At 40.0% G+C, this 21,728-nt stretch overlaps 1 protein-coding gene across 1 annotated transcript in view; it reads right to left on the bottom strand.

Moving 5' to 3' along the window:
• Positions 1–21,728, bottom strand: part of vegfc (vascular endothelial growth factor c) — a 49,979-nt gene that overhangs the window by 17,084 nt on the left and 11,167 nt on the right. Inside the window, exons 2-3 of the mRNA XM_054605284.1 lie at positions 8,333–8,558; positions 7,635–7,825 (exon numbers count right to left, since the gene is read on the bottom strand). Of these exons, the coding sequence (XP_054461259.1) occupies positions 7,635–7,825; positions 8,333–8,558 (417 nt within the window). The remainder of the gene's footprint in view (positions 1–7,634; positions 7,826–8,332; positions 8,559–21,728) is intronic.

Raw genomic sequence — 21,728 nt, 5'->3', positions numbered from 1 at the left:
GAGTTGAACAGCATGAATAGAAACTAATTAGTCTCAATGACTCCTATTGAAGCCCCTTAAACAGCTTAAGCTGTCTCTCTCCCTCTCGTCCTAATGAAGACATCATTCAGGCTGACCTCAGTCTTTTTGACCTGGTAGAGAGCTCACCATGGTTACAGAACACACATAGAGAGAGAGCTCTTTGAGATATCACCGTGACCACTGCTGGGTTGAAAATTTCATGTGGACACATTTCTTAAATTGGTGGTTGGCTTGAAAGTCTATAAACTTCTTCATACTTGGGCTTCCTGTCTCTGACTATAACCAAGGCTCTGGTGTTTTGAGAGACCGATTTCCTGCAGAGAATGGAACTCCTCCACACTGCCACAATGAATAAAAGAATACTGAGTCATTATTGTTTCGTTGTAGTCCCAGGCTAAATGTTCTGAGTATGGGATTAAATATATTGATAGTATAATATTGCCTGTAGGCAGGCACATTCATCTATTGGTATGCATGTGTTAACCAAACTACTTGGTTAGGTTCAGTAAAAGATCATGGTTCGGGTTAAAATAAGGATTTCTAACATAGGTTAGTTAGGGGAGATTGCTTGATTAATATATCCAAATGATTTGAACCCTTTATCATTGTATAGATCACAACTTAATCCTACTCCTGTGAAGTTTGTCCCTTTTACCAGGTTTGCTACAAGCAGTCATAGACGGGTTGTCAAAAACGCTGCCAGAAATCATTCTTGTAGAATTGTGGCGGTTAACACTTTTAAACAACTGGCAATAGAATACTGCATATCTGGAGTAAATGTGTAAGTATGTGATGCTTTTTATCATTCATTATACAGTAAACCAAACCTGCTGTGATGTTCAAACAGGAGACAATTAAAACAGAAGGTAAATGAGAGACTGCTCTGAGAAAAGAAAAAAACATGTGAGGAAGTAAATGGTAAATGGACTGTACCTGTATAGCGCTTTTTTAGTCTTCCGACCTCTCAAAGTAATGCTGTCATTGATTCACTGCTCTTTTAGTTTGTGTTTTAGTATTTGTGGTGCTGAATGGAGAGCTCCTGTAGAAAGTAATTCACACATATCTCTTAATTTGCCTCAGCATCATTTGTTTCTGTCACTGATGTGTATTGTCACACAGCTGTTATGGAATAAGGAGGTCCATCCATCCATCCACCCATTATCTGTGACTGCATATCCTATTTAGTGTTGCAGGGGGGTTGGACAGGTCACCAGACTATCAGAGCTGACTCATAAAGAGACAGACAACCATTCACACTCACATTCACGCCTACGGACAACTTAGAGCGACGGTGAACCTGCATGCATGTCTTTGGACTGTGGGAGGAAGCCGGGGAACCTGTCACACAAATACGACGACAGTGTTTGCTTGGTATTCCATATTGGGTGACAAATATTACAAGTATACAAGAACCACTGACAACAACAGTAGCTACGTTAGATTTTGTAAAACCACAAACTTCCAAACAATAAACACAGCTGCTTTCTTGGACAAAAGTTCCTCACAAGTGCATGCCCGTCTTCTCTTTCTTTGTCCTCCATCTTTTTTTTCTGACTCTTGAATGTGCAGTAGTGACAGAGCTTTTCCCAGCTGTTAACTACTGCAGTGCTTCTGCAGAGTTTGGGTCGTTTGCTGTTCCCTCGTGATGTCACACTGTATAAGCAGACTATGGCACTGAGCCTGCACAGGGTTGAACTCTGTAGCTGTGTCCCAATCCAGCGGCTGCATCCTTCAGAGGCTGTATTTGTAGAATTATTGGGTTTTAACTCAAGTGAATATTTACAGATAGTGTTAAAACTAAAAACATGGTTTAATAACGTGGCAAAAATGGAAAAGGTTATTCCTCTGGGGAGCTTAAATGTGCTTAAAAAATGAATGCCAGGTTGGCTGATATTATTGGTGTATATGGAAATCCTAGCCAGGTGATGGTGCTGAAGGAATGGTTAGAAGGTAATTGAAAACATCAGGATTAATTGTCAAGGGACCATGAATATATAGAACAAATTTATTTACAGTTGTCAAGATATCTTTCTCTGGACCGGACCGTTGGAAGGACCAGTGGAGCTAAAAATAAAATATCTCTAATATAGCATATGTGAGGTATAAAGGGAACACAGCCAACTATGACAAAACCAGAACACATAAGTCACTATATAGAATAGGGAAAGACGGAAAAAACTGAGGGTAAAAGGAAAAGTGGCACCCTGCAAAGTGGAAATACATGACAGCGCAGGTGTTGAGCTGAACCCTTATGCAGAGAGCAGACAGACAGAAACGCTTAAAGATACTTACAGCCAGTCAAGTTGTAAGTTATACAGTTTAGCAAACTTCTATTACCTGCTAAGTGTCCAAACCTCTCAACGATTTCCAGCTGCTTTAAGGCACTGCCAAAGTCAATCAGCACAATGAAACCTTCAGGATGACGAAACAAACCACAGAACGCTATTTAAAGAAAAGTCACATCTGACTCCTCACCTTTCCTTACATCGATTTTGAGATAATCATATTTAAGAAGTCATTACCACTCAGATGAACTATAAATTGTCTATCTAGTCTACCATCATTTGAATGACGTACTACATCGCCTTTGTAAATCTCGAACGCTGGCCAGTAGTCTGAGATTGAAGCCAAAAACAGCAGTTTGGAAAAATCAGCGGAGTGAAAGAATGTGTTGTGAAACCTCAAGAAGACTGCTTTGTTGCTGCTGCCAGGCCAAAGCCTCTCAGCCTCAACCTTGGCCTCAATTTTACTTACCCAAACTTAAGGGTGGCATGCTGCGTGGAGTTTTGTTAAATCTGTAGTCCAAGAATAATTCAAACACCTTTGTCTAATTTCAAAATGTTGCAACGAGGCGGACTTTTTATGGCTTTGACTTTTCAGTGGGCTTTTTAAATGACTTTTAAAAATGTTTGCTTTTCCAATGACAATGGTATGTTCTTTCTGTGCAGGACAAAACAACAATAAACCACCAATATAATAGGGTTGGACCCTAACATTCAACCATTATTTGCAGGTACCCGGTTCTTAATTTGGGTATTCGGATATTAGTTTTCTTTTTTTTAAACACTTACGGAAACATACATAAATCACACCAAACCTTTTGGAAAATGCGTCTAATTCAATAACAAACAACATAAAGACAACAAAACTTTAGAATAAGAGAATCCTTAAAGAAATGAATGACTTAAATCAAACCAAAAGATTAATGTTGCAGGGCTATGCTATGAGTCCTACCCGAGGCACGTCACATATACAGCCAAACTCCTGGCCAAAAGGAGACTCCCTGCTCTGATTTAAATCAACTTACGTCTAACAAAAGAGCTATCAGCCCAGAGTGCGACTGCCAGAACACGCTTCATCCAGTTCCAGGGAACTGGATGAAGCTGCTGAGCTGAAACAATAAGCTATCACTCTTGAGCCAGTCCATTAACAGCAGCTACCTGGAAATGAACTAACCAGTTGAAAGAGCTTGCCCTCTGTTTCAAGGCACAGCTGAGTGGTGGTTGTAGTGTATGGAAATACGTCAAGAATACCTTTGATCACAAGGATCTGGTGGTTACTCTGTCTGTGTGTTATTTAAAGCTGTAACAGGTGGGTGCAAGTCCATTTTTTGCAGCTCCAAACAAACCAGTTTCACCCACTCTGCCAAGGTTGAGGTTGTGATTGTTGTTTGCAATTTTGGCACGTTTTAACATGACAAGCAATTGAACATTAAGAACTCCAGGCTCCTCCAATGCCCAGGGTTGAAGGTCAACGGGCGGGTGTGGGGATACTCACCAGCCCCCGGCTGAGCACGGTTGTGTTAGAATTTTCCCGGATATTTTGGTGCAAGCGTGGTCCAGTCGTCCTGTTACTTAATCACAAGCATGGTGTTATGCCTCATAAGCCTCATGGGCGTAGTTGTGTTTACATGGATTCTCTACAATGTTATTGAGGCACGTCCTGTCCTCACTGTGTACTCCTCATCCAGCTGCAGGAAGACGTCAGACTGTGTGATCTTCTTCAGGAAATGTTTATAGAACAACGTGTGGCTACATCATCCAAGATTATCTGAGACTGCTCCTGCCGACAGCAAGCAGCGGCACTTACTGTACGCCAAAGTAACATTACGTCTCAGCCAAGATATCAGCACCAAACAACTGCTCCCGTACCTCAGGTATTCCAGGTTCTGATGGAAGTTTGTCCTCTGTTCAGAGCACTTATGTTATATTATGTTCAGTGACTAATTCTACTATAATAATTGCTGCTGTTATTATAAGTAGTCTTATTATATGAATCATTTATGTCATATACATTGAATGTGTTGTATCTCTGTTATGCTGTTCATTCTGTACACATGACATCTATTGCATTCTGTCCATCCTGGGAGAAGGATCCCTCCTCTGTCGTTCTCCCAGAGGTTTCTTCCTTTTTTCTCCCTGTTAAAGGGTTTTTTTAGGGGAGTTTTTCCTGTGCCGATGTGAGGGAAGGACAGAGGATGTCGCATGTGTACAGATTGTAAAGCCCTCTGAGGCAAATTTGTAATTTGTGATTCTGGGCTATACGAAATAAACTGAATTGAATTGAATTGACTTCTAACTTTCAAAAGTGTTGTTGAATCACAAAGTTAAATCTTGTTTAAGTGCCCTAGGTGGCTGGCCTTTCAGCTGCTTGCTTAGTGCTCCCAAAAGAAGATGCTTTCCGTTTTTTACTTTAATATTTATACACGGTATAAAAGTTCTTAGCATCATATTAGATTATCCTCTTGGCAGTACATGTGAAAAAAATAAACTTTAGATGATTGTCCAAATGTCTTAGGGGCAATTTAGTGTTCCCCTTAACAATTCAGCCTTCCTTCAACGATTTAAAAACACAATATTTCATGTCATAGTGTGTTTTAAATGCCTATAAATGTGTGTTTTTATGAAGTTTATGTTTAAATAAAATTCCTTCTCTTACATATGAGTAAGATGACCTGGCTGGGAGTTACTGGGAATAATTAATAGTTTGAGCACCGAGCGTTACAGAACATAGACACTGCCTTCCCTCGTCCCGCGCTCTGCTGGTGCAGAACAGGCTGATCCTGGAAACCAAGATTAAGCAAGGTCACTCCAAGATTTGGGCAACAGTCTCCGATCTTCTGTTTCATCCATTCCACTTTCCTCCAATAGGACATAAGCCAGAAGCAGGCTAGATAGTGGAGCAGTCACAGGTCCAGGCTGGGCCAACTCTTATCTCGGCTCTATTCCCGCTCTTCCTCTGTGGTGCTCGGTCCTTCTGGTCTGGCTGGGCGGTCAATGGCTTGGCAGTGAATGTCCGCTGTTCTTTAATCCAAACTAGAGCTTCCTTCTCCACAGTTGATGAGTCTCACTCTGTCAGAGGCTGTATGTGCTCCAGCAAAGACAACAAATTAAAACCAAAATATTGCTCAGTTCATTGGAGCTACCATTCCCATGGTAACATGGTCAAATGGTATTGAAAGTAACATAAAATCTTAAAATTAACTCAAATTGATTTATTATTTAACAGTGACACATGAAGCAACTTTTAGGGCCAGTTTAAACAAGCTCAGTCAAATTAGATCTGAGCGGTGATTTATCACTGCACAGGGCAGCCTCAGGAAGAGCCCCTAACACACACACACACACACACACACACACACACACACACACACACACACACACACACACACACACACACACACACACACACACACACAGTGTTCCTCTGGTCAGTCCTCATCACAAGTCAATTAAAAGGAAACCGCATAGTAGTAACTCCTTCTCCTTAACCACAGTTGTTCTCTGGAGACCAGTAGACATGACACACACGCACATGCACACACACACACACACACACACACACACACACACACACACACACACACACACACACACACACACACACACACACACACACACACACACACACACAAACATACACACTCCAGGGTAATCCAGAGCTTCTGTGTCTGCTGAAGTAACCTTGAAAGTTCAAATGTTTCTGTTGTCCTCAGTTGTTTTCATGAACCACAGTAACCAGGATACTCAGAGAAACCAGACTGTCTTTGTTGGAGCAGACTGGAGGACAGACAGACAGACAGACAGACAGACAGACAGACAGACAGACAGACAGACAGACAGACAGACAGACAGACAGACAGACAGACAGACAGACAGACAGACAGACAGACAGACAGACCAAGCGGAGCCTCACAGAGTAAACGTGTGAATTGAAAAGATGTTCAGCAGTAGAAACCAACTTATCTAGTCTTCTAGGGGCTATTTTGCGTTAGTTTTCAGTTTTAATCTCTTCTTCAATATACACACATGATATTTGCACATGAGAGAACAACCATACTCAGTGACGAGGCTCTGGTTGATCAGTCTAAAGGCTTTTAGTTTTGATTATCTTGTGTAAAATATCTCCACTACTATTGGATGGACTCCCATGAAACATGGTACAGACACTCAGCATCCCCAGAGGATGCATCCAACTAAATATATGGATTATGTGATTTTTTTTATCCAGATCTTGTGGCATGGTCTTTGCAATGGGCTCCCATCAGAATAGAGGGAAAATAAATATTGGATCTGTATTTTCACATTTAAATTAAGCGTGCAACATGAAAGGATGTCAGCATGGTAATGTTAAGATTACATTTATTCATGTTAGCTGAGCCCAGCAAGTCTGAGATTCCTTCAAACGGCTTCTGTACAGAGAACAAACACATTTATATTTCAGTAACAACAGTATCTAAGCTCTAGCACAAACGTTACAATTCTGCCTCACTGGTGGAAGGACATACGGATGGCAAGTTATTTTCATCCATATATTTGAGACATGTATCGTACCATGCATACATCTCAGCTCCACTGACAATCCACCTCTTCTCCCATTTTGGGATTGGCTCTGAGTTGGGCATTGTCGTCACTGAGATGCGTTCACAAGAATGGACAGGACTGACGGACAGGACTGTCGACGGAGCTTTGGCATAGAAACACACTGAAACTTTCCTAAAACGTCCCTCAAACGGATATACAGTACTGTTACCTAGGGAACAGGAAAATATTGCTAATATCAGGTATGTAATAATAACCCTTACCTATTACAAGTACAAAGTATAAGGGTATTGGGTCTCCAACTAATGACTCAACTCAGAGATGCTCACATGTCATTTTTTTGCAAATCCACGTCAAGTCTCAAGACACTGTGTTATCTGCAACTTCAACCTAGTCACACTGTTTGTTAACGTCTTGTGTTTGTAACATTGGCTACTTGAAAGGAGAAGTGGAGTAAAGTCAAGACAAATAGCTCCAAGGTGTGAACCAGGAAACAGTGGTAACAACTGGATATCACCATTCTATCCGTTAATTATTACAACACCGCTAGTTTTGGCAACAGTGGTTCTCTCGTTCATTCAGGCGAAAGAAACTGGAATATCCGAGGGCACAGAATTCTAAATTACAGGTTGACAGTTCAAATGAAAAAAATGATGAAGCCAAACCTTTGAGCCAGACCTTTTCTTATGACATTTTGTGTGTTCCAATCTTCACTCATCAGGTGTCACATACACGCTTGATGCATATTTGAGCACATAATCAAAATTAAAAAAAGAAGAAAACTGTGCTTACAGTTTTGCTGAGGTAACCAGTGGAGATATTCCTGCATTGTTTGTCTTCAGAGTGGCAGCATCCCCCACATCTGTAGACGGACACACAGGGTGGTTTATAGAAGATGTTGGTGGCAGCCCCGAACTCCCTGCCCACGTCGACACACACTTCCCTGGGCATGCACTGAGTCTTCCTCCACTCCGACTCTATACCTGCACACACACAGAAGGTCAGTCCACCACAGCCATGCAACACGTCTTTTTTCTGTCAGCTGCTGTACACATAGATGGCAATGCACAAAGGCACAGAGACACTCATATATATCATACACTCACACACAAACATGTAGACTCTACATGTGTGTATTCTAATGTTGCGGAACATTGGTCAACAGGAATTTCACATTTTTAACCCAAGTGTACAACTTTGATCATCACCAAACTGTCAGCATCAAGGTGGAGCCAATGTGATCTGTCATGATGGATGATGGTATAATAAAACAGATCAGTCTATATAGCCTATATATATATATATATATATATATATATATATATATATATATATATAATAAAACTTTTGGACCTCTCTTCATTATTTAATTCTATGAAAAGCCCTCAAAATGACAACAACAGCCCTAGATGCTGCAAGTTTTCCTTTATTGAAGCTGCTTTGATGACAAGGTCTGAAATTAATATGATTAAACCAAAATGAAAACATACTTTTCAGGACATCCAAGTTGAGGTAGGCAGCAGCAAATATTGGCTCTTCGGTATCAGCCAGCGGCCGCAGCCGGCGGGGCTGGAGCTTGAATGTTGGAGGGGCAGCCGACAGTTTGGATCTGCACTTCAGAGCGGCCCAGTATGACGGATAAATAAGACTCATCAGTTCATCAACACTGGAGGCTGACCGCAACTTCTCCTCCATGTCTGGCTTTGGTGAAGAGTCCTGAAAGAGACAAGAGACACCTTCACTGAGAATACTGCTGGAATGTTTTACCAGTACACAACCTGTATACTCATCTACTGACTGACCAAGAAACATTCAAGCCTAAATCATGTTCCAAGTCAAGTCCAAGACCAACAAGTCCGAAGTCAAGTCTGGAATAAAGCCCAACAAGTCCCAAATGATGTCTGGAGTTAAGACAAACACGTCCTGAGTAAAGTCTGGAATGAATATCAACAGGTACTGAGTCAACCCTGAAATTAAGACCGACAAATCCCGACAGCCGAGTTTGATGGCATGGAGGTTAGAAGTTGGCTTCTATCCCATGTGTGTTTGTTAAAATAATGTCATTTTATACCCTAAGGCATTCTACTGATGGAATGAAATAACAGAAGCCATAAAAGTGTTATTCAGATCTATTTATAATATGAATAAGTCCCAAAAGATTTTTGGAATATGGCTTCTTTGTTTTATTTGATTTTCCTTTTTCAGCTGTTGGCTGTCGGCTCTTGTGCCGCAACCAACAAGAGGCACACAATGACGAACATTTAACAAAAGATAGTTAAGTCAAACCAAATATAACCACATTAAGTGAATCAAGGAGCCAACTAAGAATGACTAAGATTTGGGATTTGGATATCAGTATCATTTGTGGTAGAAAACTGCTGAGAGAGAGACTGCTAGTGGCAGCCAGGGCTTTGTAGACTGGGAACACTGGGCCCACATGTTTCCAGTTGGCCCTAACAATCCTCTTAGGGCCAACAAAATATTTAAAACCACATTGTGAAAGTTACTCGACAGCAAAACCTGAAAACTCACTTCCCAAATTTCTCAAATCCTCCTGGACAAAGTGCACATGAGCAGTAAAATAACCCCATTATTATTTCATCAGGCAAAGCCTCATCATACCAATCAGACAGAGACGAATCAGCCCTTTGACTCTTCACCAACTCCTCTGTTCTCCAGGCAGTGAAAGCACATGTTCTCCACCACGGCAATACCCAGAAACAGCCGGGTCTGGATCAGACACGTCACGGCGCAGGGTGAGAAAACACCTGGATCAGGCAGGACTGGAGCAAACTCATTAGGGCTCTGTGTGACTGTCGGTAAAAATGGGAAGTCAAATCACATTTAAACTCCACATTCTCTTGCTCATCGCCTATTACCCAATTTCTGAATTTCTGACAATGCTTAAGGGACCAACTCGTAAGATTTTACTACAACCGATTTCACCGTATTATACTCCTTATCATCCTCAGGACATATAGATGAATGTCCCAGTGAGGGCGCACTGAAGTATGAGTGCTCGATTCACATCTGGTCAATTGTTCACAGGGGCGACATGTTAAAAAAAAAAAGGTATCGGGGTCTCGCTTGTTAAACTTTGAATAGAAACACCATCAACGCCACCCGGTGCAGAACAACCAGAAGCAGATTCCTCCGTCTTAAAGCCTCAGCCCTGCTGACAACCCTGGCCTGACCCCCACCTGGGTGTCGGTAGTGAAGGGTGGTAAAAAGCTCTCGCTACCCCTCTACAACCCGTTCGGTACAGGTGGTGATGACATCTCACTCGTTAACTGTCACCTTCCTCTCCACGTCTTTGACCTGAACTGTTCTTTATGGTCTTAAATCAAATGGACCAAACTAATGATTACGAGATACTAGATAAGAGTTAGCACCAAGCTTTAAGTTGGCAACCATGGTAACGTGTACATTTACTGCAGCCCCAGAGACAGTCTGTGTAAAAAAAGTGTCAAATAAAGTTAATTTGGCAGCCAGACAACATTTACTAACTGGATAACTGCCCAATGGTTAGATCAATTATTCTTCTGTGACAGATGTAAGGCTACTGTATGTGAATGTTATCTCACTTCCTGTCCTTTAATACAATAAGATAAATGCCATTGTGCTATTTATGATAAACAGCTATTTAATATCCACACAATCCTTCTGACAGAAACAATATGACTGCTCGCTAAAAGCAAGGCCATCACACACACACACACACACACACACACACACACACACACACACACACACACACACACACACACACACACACACACACACACACACACACACACACAGCCTGGCCTTTGTATTAGAGGCCAGTCAAACAGACAGTGTCAAGCAGTCCATTGTATTTAAGTGCCTCTGTAAGTCTGTTTACAGCCATGGCAGAGATAACACACACACACACAATTTCCTACGAGAAACAATGTGTGTATTTATGTGTTTCTATATGCATATGCATGTTTTGTGTATGTGCTTCTGTCTGCACTGCTTTTTCCACATGAATATGTCCTGTCTGGGTTTCCTCTGTCCTTTTATGTGTGTGCGACCCTGTTTGTCTTTCTGTATGTGTCCTGTCTCCGTTTCCCCTGATTCTGTGTGTTTCTGCTTGTGTGTTTGGAACTGTGTTTTCACACACACACACACACACACACACACACACACACACACACACACACACACACACACACACACACACACACACACACACACACACACACACACACTGAGCCTTTACGTGGGAAAAAGGCGTTTCTCTGCCGTCACATTGGGTCAAAGAAGCTGAAACAAAGAAATTGAGAATACAGCAGCTCTAAATAGGACTGTGCTGTCACCTGACAGAGGAATTACAGCTTCCTGTTTTAAAGACCAGACCAGGCTTTGCGAAGCTGATTGGGGACTCAGTGGACAAGATCAATTTTACCAACACTTTACAACCAGAGTGACCACATTCACCATTTTGGTGCTGATGTTTCCAGGTCATTGTAAGGTTTGAAGGTTTGAAACTGTTTGCTGAGACTAATCCAAACATTTGAATATGATTGGCAGTATGTTAAAGCCACAATTTGACATGTTTTAGCCAATTAACTTAAATCTGTCCAGTATGATTTTTAAAAAAGTATGGTGGACGTTCTTGGATTCATATGCAAAACTTAGAGGCAGCAATAACTAGTTCCAGTAATTATCCATTACAGCAAACAAGTCACAACAATAATTTCTGTGCAATGTTATAGTCGTGGAGTATTTCAGCTGTCACCAACAGAAAAGGAGAGGTTGCTAAGTAAACATCAAACCTAATCCAAACAGCAGCGGTCAAAGGTTCAAACCACTTTCTAAGCCTCATGATGATTTACAATATGTATCCATTTCCATTTTCATGAATTTTAAACAATTACTATAGACTCACCACCTAAAGAAATTATGGAAAATCAGATTAGATTTAAATACAGTAGACCAATACAAACTCAAGATCAGTAGAATGTTAATTGTTGGAGTGAAAGCAAAAATGTAAAAACCGAGGGACTGAACATAAAAGGACATAAACAGACACGAAGTTAAATCTTTAAAGGGACAGTTTTGTTGTTGTTTTGAAGTTTGATTTTTTATTAGCTGTACTGTGGCGGTCGGCACGCCCACAGCTTGGAGAAGAAGGCAGGAGTAGCAGCATGGTGTAACATTTAGTTATGAATGGATGTAACCAGGCCTCAAAATAGCTTTATCAGAAGCTACATTGATTTGTCACTAAACAGAGAAAACAGATGGAGGCTATTTCTGTTGTTTATGTTTGTTTTTAAATTAGAATGTGTAATTGTGCATTTGCCTTTTCTTCCCTGTATCGTTACACACTATTAAAGGCGCTTACTCCAGAGACGCAGAGACGAAGGGGACGCCGTCTCCTCCTGTAATTCATCACGTAAGCTACAAAAGCCGCGTCATTGACTGGTTTACTGCCAACACATGACCACGAAGCAAACAGTGCATGGCGTGCATCACAAAATAGACCCGACTAATCGATGTCCAAATCGTCACAAACTATCTTTATGATTGATTTTAACCTATTATATCGTTTAGTTGTTGCAGCTTGAATGTGTACATATTATTAAGAATATTTTCAGACGGAGACCTGAACGGAAAGCGAAACTTCTATAATCCATAATGAATCGAATTCATAGGATGTTACAAATGGAGTGTGGTGACTATGAAGTGAGCATGGATGAGTTTCACTTTCAGTTCAGTTACCTGTCAGAAAGGGCTGTCTGAAAATATTCTAAATATAACATACAAGTAAACTGATATTGATCCTTTTAGAGGCGTGTCTAATATACAGAACGTCCACAGTGGTACATTGCTTTGCTCCCGTGCTGGTACTTCTGTTACTGACTGACTGTGGAATAGTATGTCATGCAACCTTAATTCAAAACATCTAAACTACACGTTGAAGTCAGGAACATGAAATAACACATGGTGTGCTCCTCATCATCTCTAACTCTCACGTAGATACAGAAGCAGCAGTCACAGGGTCAATGAAACAATAAATATGCTGCATATGCTCAAGTGTAAACATGCTCATAGAAAATAAAAGTGCTTTATGTAAATTACTAGGTAGGTAAAATGGTATTCTAGAGAGAGAGAGACAACTGAGATACCAAGCTGGAGAGTGAGAGGCCCCTTATAATTTATATTCTGTATCATAAAAGTGCCAGTAAATAATCATATTGGTCAATGACGGGTAGGGCTACTCAATCACTAAAAGAGTAATGTCAAATCGAAATAAAAATACAATAAAACAAAAGTAAAAAAGGTTTTAAGTATCTTTGAGCTTAGTTCTTTGGGAACCATGAATGTTGGAAACTCATTTTAATCCATCTTGCTGAGATATTTCACAGGACAAGTGAAAACGTTGGCCTGCTGGTGGCACAAGGGTAATAGTCAGGGGATCACCAGAGTCATTGAGATGCATCCACTGGGGACCATGAATATCTGGGGGGGATTTCACTCAATACAGAGACAGACCTTGTTGGCTTGGATTTGATCACCATTCAAGTAGAATGCACAATCCAGATGGCAGGCACTGTGTGTTTAACAGGGCAGTACGAAGAAAGAGAGCAGCAGCATGGAGAAGATACCTCTGAAGAACTCATCATCTACACCAGACTCTTAAATAACGTCACATAATTGATAGAATGGCAAAATGTTCTTTGTCCCAAGGTAGGAGCTTAAATTCCTTTTTTTCTTTGCATGACAATGAATTGTGGTCATAGAAATTGCGTGAAAATTCTCATCAAAATTGTGCTTTCATTGTTCTCACCAGAACACCCCCACACACATACACACAAAGAAAAAACAGCGTACACATCTTAACTGTATTATTTACACACTAGTCATACCAGCAGCGCTGTTAATTTGCGACAGTTGCAACACTTTTTCAATAAAGGTTTGAATAGATTAGTGGAAGCAGAGGCCCAACTATAAGGATCCTATTGACCCAGAGCAGCGTCTGTCAGTCTGTCTGAAGTAAACTGATGTATAAACTAAACTACTGTGGTTTCCTTTTAGCCAAACCCTCCAAGTTCATTTCATTTTCCTCTGATAAACATTTACACAATATATCTAGGGCTCTTATTGTGAAGGGTAAGAACAGAAGGGGTGGAGCTGGTCTGCGCTGCCTTTGTCAAGGTTGAAAAGAATGTAATAAAGTTTGCCGTCTTGGTTAAGACCAAAGAGCCTCTTTGTTCTTGTGCAAATCAACCCGTTCTGCAGGACCTAATTGTTTGATGCCTTTATTTGTGGTGCCAAAGCTCAGAAAAATGTACCTTGCTTAGAAAAAAATGTTGCCCCTTTTTCTTGCCTAATATTTGTGCTCTGTGTGAAAGTTCTCATGACAAAATAACACTTCAAAGAAATATTTTGATGTGCGATTTAAACCGAACGAAAAAATATTAACAAATGTTTGAAGGCCGTAATAAGAAAAGTTCAAAGTCATGAACATTACAACTGAACTAGGAGATGGAGGTCATATCATGGGTTGTGTCTTAAACCACTCATTCATTCATTGCTCCCTACTCACTATGTATAGACTTCTATGTGGAGAACAATATGATGAGCTCATCGACAAAATGAAAGACAAAATGTCTAAGTGCTGTTAATTACATCACACACAACGAGCCAGATCAACGTTGGACCATTCATAATAAAAAGTGACGTCAATTTTTGCAATAAATATATAATGGGAGCTATTTCGTTGAGATCCTCTTTGCAGGATATCTAAAGTTCCCCTGGTAGCAGTGATGCAGCGTATTTGTCTAGGGATTGTATTTTTGTCCTTTGTTCGTCAGCCATTTCTCCTCAGCACAATGTATGATGGTATACTTGTGCTTGGTTAGTTATCATCAGTCAAGATTGCCGAGACAAGAATAATGGAGAGGCAGCAACAGGACAAAGAATCTTGTAACGTAATACAAAATCTTAACCTGGAGGTCCCTCTCTACACAGTTGACGATCAGCAAATCAAATAAATTCGTTTTTGAATTTATGCTTGAATCACACGCAATCACAAAACCCCAGGGTTTGAGCACTCTGCTTTCACACTACAAACACACTGCACCGGATGTCAACCAGACCAGCATGACTTGAAGCGGTGGGTCTCACAGTTGTTTAGTCCACTCCAGAGTCTGATTTAAAGCTATACATGTACATAAACAAATCAAACCAACCAGCCAAACATACCACAGTTCATTTGATCCACAACACAATAGATGAGGTGTGAAAGCACAGATGGACATTTGAAATATTAGAACATAGAGCAATAACAAGTTGCACAGCTTGAAAGCTGGAAAAAGCAGCAGACAGCAACAGTAAATACTAAAGCTGTCAGACGGCTGCACACGTCAGACAGCTCAGGTGATATTTGGGATTACGAGACTCCCCAAAGCTTGAAACCAGAGAACGATGTTCTCCTGCGTGAGGTCGGCCGCTGACACTCGTCAACTGTCTCTGGGGGCTCTACGTCTGAGCTTGGAGGTTTTTGTCTCACTGTCTCTCTGCTGTCTAGTTGATGCAAGATTTGTTGCTGCTCATGAGTGTGAACTTCAACTGTTAAGCTGTCTAAAATCATAAAGACACTGTACATTAGTGGTGACTTAATGAAGTAAAATATCCAGAGACATGTTGAGGTCTAAATGGTCTTATAAGTCAGACAGAAACCTTATAAATGTGACTCTACACTGCTAAAACATATACTATCTGTTAAAAAGTTCAGACAAGACACAATTGTCCAAAAGTTACATATTTTTGCATCACAAACAACAATCCACTGACTAGCTTTTCCAGCACGTTTTACTGCATCTCAGAGTCTTAATCAGAAGATGGAAGTTGCAATATTCATCTGCTGATGAAGTCCAACAGATATGAAAGTATTTTGGGGAAAACTAGTAAGTGAGCCTTGAGTTAAATTGTGCTTCTTTGTCAAGTTCAAGAATGAACTCCGATGCTCATATTTGTGTTTCTGTCGGTGTTCTTAAATAATGAGTGACAGTATCACAAAATAATAAGAAAAGTCAGACTGGTGCGTCAAGAAAATGATGCACATTCAGAAAAATGCTTCCCCCGCTTGCTTTAGAAAGAGATTTTTGTGAAATGAAGACATAACAGAAGGAAGAAAAATAGCTGACAGTGTCACATCTGGAAACGGCCTCCTGATTGGAGATCATGTCTTTGCCAACAACATTGGCAGAAAAACATTTAAAACTAAGAAAACACATTCATTTTAAGATGCAAAATTGAGAACTAACACAAAAAGCCAGCAAACTTTCCAAAGAGGAAGCAGAGCCAGTGAAGCACTGCTAGAGGGGAACACACAGATGGTAAAACACTCAGAAACAGCAGACGTGGAAAAGACCTGTCGGATACTCAAACACACAGCACATCAAAGACAGGAAATCCAACATGCTTCTTAAGACATTACATTCACCATCCAGGACACCGTCATCAAACACATGTAATGTTTTATATGCAGCTCACAGCTGTCTATGATTCTGCCCACTGGGGTCGTTATTTGACTTTAGTTCCTTTGAGACATAACTAGCACATTTAATTGCTGAGACAAAAGACTATTTATGTGGCATTATATATTATATTACATTATATTATATAAGATTATATTATATTAGATTAGATTGTATTATCTAAAGGAGACAGGGTAGAAATATTTATGGGACAGATGTCATGGTATGAGATACTAACTGATAGTGACTAGATGAAATCACAATCAATTAAATAACATGTCTAAGATATGATATGATATATGATATGATGTTATTACACTTTCCCAGCTGATACTCCGGCCTGGATGAAGAGATGGAGCTCAACATGGAGACAGCGATGCAAACCTTCGATTAAAGGAGGAAATTGGTTTTATGCCAGGCCGTCACATGAGAACAGGTTTTAAAGCCAAGCTGTGGAAATATGCAGAATGCAACAAACTCATAACCTCATAATTGTTTATCTTTATGTATTATTGTGTCCATATCTCCTTCACTGTGCTAATGTCTAGAACATACTGATTGTTCCTCTATCCTGTCACATTATTTGATCATTTTGACAAAACGCCAGGGTGACACTTATCTCAACCACATGCACTTATTAGGATGAATGACCCAACAGGGGGCGCTTTACCTCCTGGGTAACAACAGGGGAGGAATATGCAAAATTTAACCAAACCACAGAAACTGTGAATCCGTTGAAAATGACACTGATATCTCATAATCGTCTTCACTGAGAATTAACACCAACTATGTAGTTCAACTGAACTCCACGAAGCTTTGTAGTCTGTTTGGTGTCTTAACGCTCTTCGCATTAACTTGGTTTCCAGCTACAGCAGACAACCTTCTGTACACCTGCTCAGCAGCAAACAGCCGCTGAACATAATGGAGCATTGTTGAGAAGCTAAAGAGACATTTTTTCTTTCCCTCGGAAGTTGGTGGAGACCAAACCAGAGCTAAAAGAAGGGTGAATATTAGACCTACATTCAAACATGTTTTCTAATGAATGATCATGTTGCTCCGTGTCTGCTTCACATTTAAATAGACATAACAACATATCCACTTTAACTTCCTAAAGTGATAATATGACAAATGTTGTGTTTACATATTCCAAACTGGTCTGTGGTTTTATACTGGTGACCTTCCATTATTAAACCATCTAGGCCACCAGTTTACAACTTCTAGTGCTCTAGTCCCGGTGACACAGAACCTTTTAAAACTTGTTGAAATCTTTAAGGTCTGACAGATACAGCTAGAACTAGATAAAGGCAGCACAGATGTTCTTGGTCTCTTGATCCTGCTGATACTTTGTTAAGATCAGTTTCTTTAAATATGTCAGTTGCATGCCCAAAAATAACATAAAAAAACAGAAACAGAAACAGAAAAAGTATCTCAGATAGGAGTGTGTGTATTTGTGTGTGTGTGTATTGTGTGTGTGTGTGTGTGTGTGTGTGTGTGTGTGTGTGTGTGTGTGTGTGTGTGTGTGTGTGTGTGTGTGTGTGTGTGTGTGTGTGTGTGTGTTTGTGTGTGTGAGAGAGAGTTACCACAGCTTTTCTTGCCAAACAAACCACTAGCTTGGTGGTCCCACCAAGAGTCAGTAGTATGTGTTTTCCTTCCCTTTCTGTGTGTGTTCGAGTTAAAAATTCATCATGGCTGTGTGTTTGTTTAACAATGGAGTGTTTGATCGTGTGTCTGCTCCGGCACACAAACACACACACACACACATACACACTCAGGCAGTTTACACCGGGCCTGCCAATGTGTAACCGCAGCATGCTATCTCCAACAGCAACAAGCGCTGATGTCATTCACGGCTGCATGAGATGTTTACAGCACGAAACAGCTTCGGACTATAAATGCCTTACAACAGTAAACAGTTAGGGACTCACATGGACACAAGGCCATCACTCAGAAGGGATTATGGAGTCTGGAAAAAGATATTCTCTCTACTATCACATTACGAGAACACTAATGACTGGATTTTGAGGAGATTAGCGTGGATAAGCATGGTAATCATTGGATTTGACAACATGATTGTAGTGATCACTAGATCACTTTTTTATTGCACCACCATCACACCACAATGTCATCTAACAGGCAACAATCACATGGATCGTGATGCCATTGTATTTTATTTCTGGGTTTTCCTGGTGTGCTAGCCTGAAAAAAAGCAGACATTGCATTGAGTTACATTATGAGGCCTTCAAGCTCTTTTCAGAAAAAAAGTGGGTAAAGGGGAATCATCACTTTATCATGATGTGCTCAAATGTTATCTAGTAAAATTTGTGGTATCAAATTGGATATCGAGAAACGTCAAATTCCACTGACATCGGTATCGATTAGTACATTTCTGGTCATCTTTCGGCGCAGGCTGAAAACTCACCTCTTCATGAAGTACTACCCTGAGCCTTCCTCGTAGCACTTATTGCATTCGTATTAGTTGTTGCACTCACTGTATTAGTATCAGTTCGCTGCACTTATTGAATTCGTATTCGTTTACTGCACTTATCCTATTCGTAGTAGTTTGTAGCACTTATTGTATTCGTATTAGTCTGTTGCAATTATTGTTTTCGTAGTAATTTGCCTCTGCACTATACTTTTGCTCTGGTTTATGCTTTTAGATGCTTGTTTAAGAAAGGAGATGCACTTATGACTTCTGGTGACTAGTAGTTCTCTTGAATACCTATGTTGAATACACTTCCTGTAAGTCGCTTTGGATAAAAGCGTCTGCTAAATGACTGTAATGTAATGTAATGTAATATAATGGTATTGTGAAATCCCTACTTATGTCTGCAAGTTGACTTATAACAACCTGTGCAGCTGTGTCGATCTCATCCATGCTTTTTGTGGCCGTTTTTCTGTTGCTATATTTCATCAAAATGTCTTTAGGCAACTTGCTATCTGTGATCTGGAACCAGAATACTACCAGTGCAAACAGGAGCTGCTGATAGCTAATTAGACTTACTTTCAATGGTGCCAAATGGCCAAAATATAAAAGCAAACTGAATTAGAATATACAGCTACATACATACATGTAATTTGACCACTGCATTGAATCCTAGCATTTAGGAGCAGCGGGCTGCTCTGAAGCACCTGGGGAGCAATTTTACACTTCCTGATTACGTCCCCCAAAGCAGTAGAGTAGCAGACTGACCGAGACTCCAAGAAAGATGTCTGATCAAATACCTTCACACAGACACACTCACAAATGTTCACACATGTGCCTGCACAGATGATAGATGGTAGAGTAAAGAGGTATGGATTTATAGTAGATATCCACACACACACATACACACACACACACACACACACACACGCCATGGCAACGCTGTCAGTTTTAATCACATTTAAATTTGACCTGCCTATTGATTTAAACCCTTTTTTTGGTGTCAAACCAGCTGTTCATAAGGACATAAAACCCACACACACATGAAAAGAAAAAGAGAGGGGGGGGAGAGAGAGAGAAAGAGAACATCTGCAATTACTTAAAAAAAAATGAAAAAACTCATACTAAATCTTATAAACCTTGATTTGTGTGTCAGAGAGCAAGGTTCCGTGTAGAAACACCCAATGGATTAGATTAGATAACACTAGATCAGACTAAACTAGATTAGATTACATTAGATTGGACTAGATTAGACTAGATACAACTAGATTACATTTAACTCGATACGATTAGACCAGACTAGACTACACCTGAGTAAACTAGATGATATAAAATTTGTTAGATTATATTATATTATATTAAATTAGATTAGATTAGAGTAGAGTAGGATGGATTATATTAGGATATATTAGATACAATTAGATTATATTATATTAAATTAGATTAGATTAGACTAGATTAAACTAGATTAGACTAGATTCGACTAAACTAGATTAGAACAGACTGAGTGACATTATATTCGATTAGATTAAATTAGATAAAACTCGATTTGATTAAATTAGATTAGAATAGATTAGACAAATTTAGACCAAACTAGATTAGACAAAACAAGACTAGATGAGATGAAACTAGATTACACTAAACTACATTAGGTTAGACAAGATTAGATTAGACTAAACTATATCAGACTAGACTAAAGTAGCAATTTGCACTCATACACCTGTACCTGTACCATTAAGTATTTTAGCTTTACTTCCACCCTGAAGCCCTTTTGCTTTCTCGTTCTGCAGGTTTCCATGAATCGTTGTGGTACCTGGACCGTAGTCGTGCCTCCTGCTGTGAGCCGACTGACACCCACTGCTACTTCGATTATTATTATTAGTCACATTACTATCCCTATTTTCATGGCTATAATTCTACTGTAATAATTGCTGCTGTTATTATAAGTAGTCTTATTATATGAATCATTTATGTCATATACATTGAATGTGTTGTATCTAAGAACTGTTATGCTGCTCATTCTGTACACATGACATCTATTGCATTCTGTCCATCCTGGGAGAAGGATCCCTCCTCTGTCGTTCTCCCATAGGTTTCTTCCTTTTTTCTCCCTGTTAAAGGGGTTTTTTAGGGGAGTTTTTCCTGTGCCGATGTGAGGGAAGGACAGAGGATGTCGCATGTGCACAGATTGTAAAGCCCTCTGAGGCAAATTTGTAATTTGTGATTCTGGGCTATACAAAATAAACTGAATTGAATTGAATTGAATACACCTGTTTGTATGTAAAATCTATTAAATCTACAGTTTACTGCAGTTTAAATAAATTGCTTTGGAATACAAATATGCAATGTAATTCAAATTGTATGCAAAAGGTGAATAACTTGCAGTGAAGAAAACAAAGCAACATATGTCCCAGCCTTTGTGTCTCCGTCCATCCTTTCAGCCACAGTCTCACGACCCGTGCCTCTCCACTCTCTACACTTGCCATTCATCATTCATCCACCAGATGCCCTCAGACTTTCACACCTGTCCCAGTCACCTGACTTTTTTTTTGTCATATGGGAGAACAAGGAAGCGAGCTGGTACAGCAAGTTGCTGACAGCTGATCCAGCTGCGCCACCATCACCATGGACTGACAGCCTTTGAATCCTGACATGAAGGATTATCTTATTTTAATCAATCATATTTCCTTGATTCCTCCTTTATGTATATCTTCCTCCAAGAACAACTGAAAGAAAAGAGAATACACCCTTCACAGGGTTGAAAATGTTGACTTCTCATAAACAGGTAGAACTAGCTACTGGTTATTAAAGGTATGATATGCATCATTTTCCTTAAAAACAGTATATAAACTCGTACAGAATAATCCCTCTCAATCATCACTAGAAGTGTGTGGAGGTGTCTGTGTCTGCAGAGACCCTGCCCTCTGCCTGGAGTTTCTCTTTTCTTATTATTTT

Source organism: Anoplopoma fimbria, chromosome 9, assembly GCF_027596085.1.
Source record: "Anoplopoma fimbria isolate UVic2021 breed Golden Eagle Sablefish chromosome 9, Afim_UVic_2022, whole genome shotgun sequence".
Lineage (NCBI taxonomy): Eukaryota > Metazoa > Chordata > Actinopteri > Perciformes > Anoplopomatidae > Anoplopoma > Anoplopoma fimbria.
The sequence above is the reverse complement of the archived record's forward strand: the minus strand, read 5'-3'. Positions and strand labels throughout refer to the sequence as shown.